Raw genomic sequence first — 9,027 nt, forward strand, 5'->3', positions numbered from 1 at the left:
GATATAGAAAGCATTTCTGAATATAGACTCACTTTGTAATCTGTAGTTGGTCCTAGCAGCAAAACTTGTAATTGCCATTGGGGTCATAGCTGCACTCTCAAGTTGACACCCCAGTCCTTAAATGGTCAGTGTCCTTCAGTTTGACAGTTTCTCTGGTAGCATTCAAATGAATCCATCCATCATCTTCCAACACAAGGCACAACAGCTTGACTCCCAAAGTTACCTGTGACCTTCTAGTCGTGGGAACAACTTGTTAGATATGTTGTATCTGTAATATTTTTGCATATTAAATGTTTATTATTTGTAGATATACAAATTCAATCCAATGCATGTAGATATACTATGAAGGGGTATGATTTTTAGAGCGTGGATTTTTACTCAGCTTATTCTGAAATTCAGGTCTTTTGACATGTCTCAAGTTAGGTACTCACAATCAAACAGGTTCAGGATCTTGCAATAGTCAGCAGAAGCTGATGTCTTCCAAATTACCATGGATTTCTCTGTTCTGCTCATAGAACCTGCCATTTTCCTTTAGCCAGTACAATAGAACCTGGATTGTTTGTATCTGGGTAGCTTGCTTAATTTGCAGCAGGTTCCTGAATTAAGAACAAGTCACTCAGCTATTTGCTGCAGCTTTTACCTCAAGAGATGCCACTTCTCTGGTCATGGGAGGAGCAATTCTTTGCCCTGGCCCAGATTACAGCTGTTGTAACTCTCCTTCTGACCCTAGTTCTGTGCAGCTGGCCCAGGCAGGGCACAGTTCTGCCTGGCTTGCTCTACTTAGCAGCTCACTGCTGGGATGTTGTAAAATAGAGCATCTCCTGCTGTGGAATTCAGGACTCTTATATTACACAGTACCCAGGGCCCTGAATATAGAGATTAGTTGCTAACCGAGACTAACTCCAAGCAGGCAGGCTCTGCTTTGTACCTCAAAGCCAGAGAGGGCTATTAAATCTTCCCATGCATCCTACTATTGGATTACCAGTTATCAGCAATTATGATATTTTTTCTACCTCTGGGAGCTCACTTTCTTTGCATTTTTTTCCACACCTATCTAGTATTTGGTACTTTGCCTCAGCCTCTTGGGGTTTTTATGGGAATTCCTACACTGGGAACATTGGGCTAGGTTTTCCCCTTTAATTCTATTTATTGCAGAATGCTTTTGCAATTTGAGTTTGGGAGATAGTTTGATTTTTTGTTCACCTCCAAGGAAAGAGGTGTGGCAGATGCAGTCTCTGGTACCCCATGTCATTTTCTGTGTAGCTTGTTTTGAATCTTAATCACTGTTTGGGAGGAACTAACTAAACATTTGAATTTTTTTTCCATTTGTTTCTAGTCAGTGGAAATTATGTTTGTGGACAAATATGCAATCAGTGACCACTGTTATTGACACAAGTACAACCTGACCCTGCCTAGAGATATTCCATGTGACTGCTGGAAGTTCAGTGTTTATCCTTGGTGTTTGTAACAGGGAGCCAAGGACTTCTGTTACTTACACAGTGAAGCTGCAGTACGGATGTCCCCAGGTGGGGTAAGGCAGCCAATTTAGGGCTAGCTGCAGGCGAATAGACAGCCAGGGCCCATAGGCTACAAGGGCCTATTGTGGAGCTAGGTGCCAAGCAATAGGACAATAGGGCAGCACCTGGTTAGGCAACAAGGGCACTGCTACTGTAGTCAGAGGAATAGTAATAAGATGCTCTGGAAACTGAGGGAGCACATCTGTGGTTGGTTAAGTAGAGCACCTGACCAGAAGGGGAAGAACCAGGGGAATATAAGCCTGGGCCCTGGAGGCAGACTGGTAGTGCAGCCCTGAATTTTGGAGGGGACCTCTTTCCATTCCAGACTGGTGAGGCATGAGAACAGCAGGTGTGCCCAGTATTCCCAGGACTAAGAGAACCAGAGGGTGAGGAGGTGACTGGGCAGTAATATGGTGACCCAGAGGGGGAGACTTAGAGTTTGAAGCAGTTTGTATTTTTTGTTCTCTAGTTTATCCTGGAGGACTGGCTGTGGCTGATAGGGAGTAGATCGGAGGCCACAGGGACGCTGCAGGAGCACTCAGCATGGAGCCCTTCCAGGACCAGGGCTGCATGTAGTGAAAGCCCAAACACTTTAGAGGGAGGTTGAACCAAGGGCAGCCTTGCCTTGGGTCAGCGACCACCAGGGTAGCTGAGCTGAATCAAGAGCAGCTTCACCCTGGGTCAGGGATACCAATGGAACTGAACTGAACTGAGAGCAGCCTCACCCTGAATCAGGGATGGTGGGGCAGGGTTGCTGGAACAAGGTGCAAGACAGGAAAAAGGGGCCTGAAGTCCAGAAACACAGAATGGGCTGAGGCCGAGAGCTGGGTCAGAATCAGTGGACCAAGGCTGGAAGCCTGCAACCAGAATAAAGGGGAGCTAAAGCCAAGAGGGGTGAGGCCTCTGCAAAAGGATGGAAATGTGAACTGAGTAACATCTACAAGTCATGGGTGTGGCTGTAACGGTAGAAGGAGGCCATAATTTCAGCCCTTAAGGCAAGTAGCACCCAAGGAGCCCCAGGCCAGGGGGGTGACTGGTGCCTCTTGAGTCGGGGGGACACGTGCAGGGTGATCTGACTGGGCAGGGGAGTCCCCCCACAGCTGATCTCAACTCACCAAAAAGCAGCCATGACACTTCCAGAAGTCCCGGCACTCCCACCTGCACTGGCGCTCCTGCCTGCCCCCCTGCCGTCACCTAAACAGGGAGTGCTGACTAACAGGGGGTGCACCAGCGCTCCCAGAAGGTGCACATGCAACCCCGTGCACTCCCTGCGTGTCGCCACTGTGTGCCAAGGTCTAAGCCCCAAGTCAAACAGGCCAAGTTGCTCCCAAGAGTAGAGAGAGAGGGGAAACAACACCCTGAGCTCACCAGCCTTTGAGGGCAGCCTTGTCCCCTCATTATCTTAAACATCAAGGCATGGCAGGAGAGGAAGCAGGGTGAGACTGAGGGCCTGGAGCAGAAACTGGGCACAACTGAGGTGGTCACTAGGGGTCATCATGACTGCCCTCCAATGCCAACCTGTTAGCGTTGCTGTCTCTAGATTACCCCACACATTATGCTTTCCCTGCTGTATTATGCAAGCTTTCCACTCAAATGTAGAAAGTTTTGTAGAATAAGAATGAATCATATTCCAGAAACAGTGACTAACATGTTCTTTTGTGCATCACATCTCTTTTTGCTTAGAAGTGCTTGCATAAAGGAAATAGGTGTGAAGTTTTCCAACAGAGGACATTAGAGACAAATTAACTGTTTGTAGCCTTCATCTTGTACAGCAGTTACACTGCAGAATCATGTATTAAGAAAATAAAATCTGGGCTTGGGACTGGAAATTAGTTATATTCTCAATGCTTCCATTCACCTTCCCATACATATATACTTGATTTGCTTGATCCATTTAAATAATGAATAATTTGAGACAGGGACTTTTTTTTTTACTGATCCGGTGTACAGCTCCTAGCATTCAAGTATCTTGATCTTCTGTGGGGAATCTTCTATATTAAAAGTAACAAGTTCTACCAAAATCAGTGGTATTGGTCATTTTCTCAAAGATCTGCAGATGACACCCACCTGGGCGGAGCAGTAGATGCATTGGAGAGTAGGGCTAGGATTCAGAGTGACCTAGGCAAATTGGAGGATTGGGCCAAAAGGAATCTCATGAGGTTCAACAAGGACAAGTGCAAAGTCCTGCACTTAGGATGGAAGGATTGCATGTACCAGTACAGGCTGGGGGCTGACTGGCTAGGCAGCACCTCTGCAGAAAAGGACCTAGGGGTTACAGTGGACAATAAGCTGAATATAAGCCAGCAGTGTGTTCTTGTTCCCAAAAACGCTAACAGCATACTGAGCTGTATTGGTAGGTGTGTTACCAGTAGGTCAAGGAAAGTGATTCTTTCCCTCTATTCAGCACTGGTGAGGCCACATCTGGAGTACCATAGGCGACTTGTAGGGGAGGTACAGGGCGGGAGGGGCACATGCCCCCCCTCCAAGATTGGCCGCCGCTTGCCACCTGCCCCACCTCACCACTGCTGGCGTCTGCGGGCAGTTGCCGCTCACCAATGCCAACACCAGCATCTGTGAGTGGTCCCTGCTCACCACCCCCTCACCCCCCTGCTGCCAGTCTGTGGGCAGTTGTCACTCATCAGTGCAGACAACCGTCTGTGGCTGGTTGTCACTCACCAACACCAATGCCAGTGTCTGTGGACAGTCCCCGCTTGCCACCCCTGCCACTGCTGCTAGGATCTGCAGGCAGTCTCTGCTCGCTGCTGTGGCCTACAAATGGTGCCCCCCAATCTCAGGAGGCACCAGTCATTCATGTGGAGTACTGTGTTCAGTTTTGGGGATAACTCTTCTTCTGGTGTGGTTTAGTACCTGCTGAAGTGTTGGGGCTTAATGCCCATTTTATGGAAATGGGAGGCTTCTCCCTAGCTTGTTCCTGTAGCCATATGGCTGAGGGCAGGTGAAACCTGGGGGTATCCAAACCCCAACCCTCTGGGCTTGGGTTTATATGTAGGACGCCAGCCAAAAGACTTTGGAAATATCTGAAGTCCCTGGTGGGGGTGGAGGATGTTTGCCGGTTGTAGGGACACTTATGGTTCTGGACTGACTCATGGATTTGGACTTGATTTGGTTTGGAACACAAAAAAATTATTTAAAAAAACCTCAAAAACTATTCTTAGTTTTGCCCCCCCCCCCCCGAAAGGATGTGAACAAGTTGAAGAAAGTCCAGAGGAGGGTGACAAAAATGGTAAGGCGGGGCTGGGGCACATGACTTATGAGGAAAGACTGAGGGAACTGGGCTTATTTAGTCTAGAGAAGGGGACTGAGAGGGGACTTAATAGCAGACTTCAACTACCTGCAGTGGGGTTGGAAAAAGGATGAAGCTGGACTGTTTTTCAGTGGTGGCAGATGACAAAACAAGGAGCAATGGTCTCAAGTTGCAGCAAGAGAAGTTTAGGTTAGATATTAGGAAGAATTTTCTCACTAGGAGGGTAGTAAAACTCTGGAACAGGTTACCCAGAGAGATGGTAGAAGCTCCATCCTTGGAGGTCTACAAAACCCAGCTAGACAAAGCTTTCACTGGGATGATCCAGCTGTGAATGGTCCTGCTTAGAGTGGGGGGTTGGACTAGCTAGTGTTTCTCAATGCATGGGTTGTGACCTAAAAGTGGGTTGCAAGAATATATGAAAAGGTCGCAAACAAACTTTAAATATTGATTTTCCTTTAAATAAGAAAAACATGGGATACCGTGGTTTTCCCTTGCAGACTGGCAGAGTTCCAGCCTGCAAAGGGCCCCTTCTGCCCCACACACTGCCCCACACACTGGGAGACTTGGGCAGCAGGTCGGGAGTGAGGGGTGGTGGGTCGGGAGACTTGGGCAGCAGGTCGGGAGTGAGGGGTGGTGGGTCGGGACTGGTCAGTGATGTTTACAAATGGGTCCCGGTACAAAAAAGGTTGAGAGCCACTGGACTAGATGACCTCCAGAGGTCTCTTCCAACGCTAACTTTCTATGATTCTGTAAGTACATTAAATGCATTGATTGCTGCAGATTAATAATTAGCAGAACAGATGTGTAGTCCCAAAGGATCAAACAGCACTTTATTCTGTGAGTATTACAACCTGGCCCTTACTGGCTGAAGGGAGTTAAAACCCACTTGGACCCAGGCTAAATTTGAATACAATTTTATCCATAAACCTCCCACCCCCACCACATACACATAGGCTGTTCTTGTCTAAAAATGGGTCAGCTAAAGCACCCTCTGTCAACCCATGGGGCACCACCCAAAAGTCCCTAAAATCTGTGAAACTATGAAAGGGTTGCAGAAAAATTTAAAAGATGGATCATCAAACTTTAAAAATGGATTCTCCTTTAAAGGAGAAAAACATAGGAAAGGGTGGCTTTTCCCTTGCAGGCTGGCAGAGTTCCAGCCTGTGGGGGCTGCTTGGGACCCTCCTGCCCCACACACTGGGGGCTGTGGCCTGTAGGCAGGGAGGCAGCAGGTCAAGACTGTTCACAACTGGGTCCTGGTACAAAAAAGGTGGAGAACCACTGAACTAAAACCCTGCAAGTCTGTGGCTACAGGGCATGTTCTGGGCATCAAGGATAGCAAGGAAACCCCATTCTCATTAGAAAACTAGGAGATTGTGGCAATACCTACACAGTCAGATGGGTCACTAATTGGCTGGAGGGCCACACCCAGAGAGTGGTGGTGGATGGGTCATTTTGAACCTGGAGGGATGTGGGCAGTGGGGTTCCCCAGGGCTCGGTCCTCGGGTCCGCACTGTTCAACATCTTCATCAGTGACTTGGACAAAGGGGTAAAAAGCACCCTGCTCAAATTTGCAGATGACACTAAGATGTGGGGAGAAGTGGGCATGCTAGAAGGGAGGAATAGGCTGCAATCAGACCTGGACAGGTTACAGGGGTGGGCAGATGAGAACAGGATGGGATTTAACACTGACAAGTACAAGGTGATACACCTGGGGGGGGGGGGAAGAACCAGCACCATACCTACAGGCTGGGGAATCCCTTCTCATCAGTGCAGAGGCAGAATAGGATCTTGGAGTCATTATAAACTCCAAGATGAACATGGGCTGGCATTGTAGGGATGCGGTCAGGAAGGCCAACCGCACCTTGTCATGCATCCACAGGTGTATCTCAAGCAGGTCCAAGGAGGTGATCCTCCCCCTCTATGCAGCACTGGTCAGGCCGCAGCTGGAGTACTGCGTCCAGTTCTGGGTGCCGCACTTCAGGAGGGATGTGGACAGCATGGAGAGGGTCCAGAGGAGAGCCACTCACATGATCAGGGGACAGCAGGACAGGCCCTATGAGATGTTACAGGACCTGAACCTGTTCAGCCTCCAGAAGAGAAGGCTGAGGGGGGATCTAGTGGCCTGTTATAAACTAGTCAGGGGGGATCAGCAGGCACTGGGGGAGTCCCTGTTCCCCCAAGCACTACCAGGAGTGACTAGAAATAACGGTCACAAGCCAGCAGAGGGTAGATTCAGACTAGACATCAGGAGGCGCTACTTCACTGTCAGGGCGGCTAGGATCTGGAACCAACTTCCAAGCAAAGTGGTGCTGGCTCCTACCCTGGGAGTCTTTAAAAGGAGGCTGGATCCTGCCCGCAGCAGGAGGTTGGGCCTGATGATCTGCTCAGGTCCCTTCCGACTTACCGACTATGCGACGCATTAGGCAGCCTCACCCTTCGTTTCATAGTAGGTAGTATGAAACGAGGGGTGAGGCTGCTTAATGCGCCTATCTCACAGGCTGTGGAGGTGCTATGAGTTTCTCGTGACTTCCGGAGCTAAGTCGGGATCCCTGCGAGCCGAGCCGAGCGTTTCTCCTTCTGGGAAACACGTAGGAGGGCTCTGAGGCTCCGCTTCTGAGGAGGCTCCTGACCAGCCGGGTGCGCGGCCAAGCGGAGCCGGCAGGGAGGCGCGGCAGTGTCCGCTGCGCACCGCGCCCGGCCCGGGCCTTTGCACCGGGCTCGGCGTTTGCACGCGGCGCCCAGCGGGGGCGGGGGTGGTGCACACGGGCGGGCCTCGGGGCTTTGCACTCCGGGCCGGGGCCGGGCGCAGCGGGGCTGGGCGGGCGCTTTGCACTCGCTCCCCACGCGCCGGCACTAATAAGAGGCGGCGGCGGCGACTCCGGAGCAAACGCCTCGTCCGATCCCTGCGCTCCGCTCCGCCCCGCCCAGACCAGACCCGAAGCTGCCGTGATGGACCCCCAGGACTGCACCTGCGCCACTGGTGAGTGACCCGCCCTCGGGCTGCGGTCGAGCCGCGGGAGCTGGAGCGCCCGGTGCCATAACGGGACTTGCGCTGCCCGGGCACGTGGCTGGCACCCGCGCTCGGCTGCTCTCGCTGACGTAGTGCAGCCCTGATGCTAATCACCCCGCTCGTGTGTCTCCAGGTGGCTCCTGCAACTGTGCTGGCTCCTGCAAGTGCAAGAACTGCCGTTGCACCTCGTGCAAGAAGAGTGAGTAGTACTTTTCCTCCTTGGTTAGAGACGGAGGCGAGTTCTGCCCCTGGGAGCGAGCCCGAGCCCGGACCCGGGCAGGGGAAAGGCAGACCCTGCAGGTTGCTCCTGGCACTCCGCATGGGTGAGCAGGGGTCAGGGCTCTGCGGCGAAGTGCATGAAGCTGAAGGCAGCCTTTGCCCTTTGAAGGTTTGGTGCTCTGCTGCTGAAATCGCTGAGGGGAGGTTGACAAGGGTGGTGTGCACAGGGTTCCCGGGCTCTCCGGTGTCTTTTCAGTTTGATTTCTTTTTTCCAACACCTGGAGAACTAGCTATATCTGCTCTATCCCATAAACGATGCTGAGGCAGAAAGGGACCCAATAGTCTTCTTTTTTGTTTGTTTGTTTTTTTTCAAATCAAAAGGCAGTCTGTAATAAAGGCACAAGGGAGCTATTTTAACATGCCACAAGGTCTGTTCCACAAGTACTTTTCTCCTTTTTTAAATCCAGTTTTCCATGGCACTTTCCTCATGTTCTTATAGGATGAGACTTTACTGATGGCTTCTCTAATCACTTGTCTTGATTTTTTTTTTATTCTCTCCCCCTTTCAGGCTGTTGTTCCTGTTGCCCTGCTGGGTGCAGCAACTGTGCCAAGGGCTGTATCTGCAAAGAGCCTATGTCTGGGAAATGTAGCTGCTGTCACTAAACTGGATATTTTCTGTTCCCTTGTAAATATTCTGCATGTCAAAAAATAAGAGGTTTTCCTTTTTATATGGCAATGAGTATTTTACTTTTTCTTATAAATGCTGATCTGAGGATGATCTAAAATAAAGAATGTGATCTGAGAAATAAAATGCCTGATTTATTCAGTATCTTAGCTATTTCCATTTACAAAATTTCAAGTCAACTCGGACTCAATTTCTGTCTGGTAGGTGATACTGTCCCCCAAGTGTGCCTTGAAGCTAAAGCTTCATGCATGAGCTGAAGCACTGGCTTTCCAGATCCAGTAGCTTGTAGACAAGGTTTGGTTCTACTTTTTCCAGCAGAGCTTCAGGC

At 50.1% G+C, this 9,027-nt stretch overlaps 1 protein-coding gene across 1 annotated transcript; it reads left to right on the forward strand.

Moving 5' to 3' along the window:
• Nucleotides 1-7,486: 7,486 nt before the first annotated feature.
• On the forward strand, nt 7,487-8,825 carry LOC149857318 (metallothionein). The gene is made up of 3 exons (XM_090062445.1): nt 7,487-7,765; nt 7,929-7,994; nt 8,583-8,825. The coding sequence occupies exons 1-3, from the start codon at nt 7,735-7,737 to the stop codon at nt 8,675-8,677; spliced, it is 192 nt and encodes a 63-aa protein (XP_089918571.1). The 5' UTR covers nt 7,487-7,734; the 3' UTR covers nt 8,678-8,825.
• Nucleotides 8,826-9,027: the final 202 nt, after the last annotated feature.

The sequence above is a fragment of the Crocodylus siamensis genome, chromosome 9, assembly GCF_052110815.1.
Source record: "Crocodylus siamensis isolate JL-2025a chromosome 9, ASM5211081v1, whole genome shotgun sequence".
Classification (NCBI taxonomy): domain Eukaryota; kingdom Metazoa; phylum Chordata; order Crocodylia; family Crocodylidae; genus Crocodylus; species Crocodylus siamensis.

Coding starts and splice junctions, on each gene's coding strand:
- LOC149857318 (XM_090062445.1), top strand. CDS start 7,735: ATGGACCCCCAGGACTGCACCTGCGCCACTG. Junction 7,766..7,928: donor GGACTGCACCTGCGCCACTG/GTGAGTGACCCG, acceptor GTGTGTCTCCAG/GTGGCTCCTGCAACTGTGCT. Junction 7,995..8,582: donor TTGCACCTCGTGCAAGAAGA/GTGAGTAGTACT, acceptor TCCCCCTTTCAG/GCTGTTGTTCCTGTTGCCCT.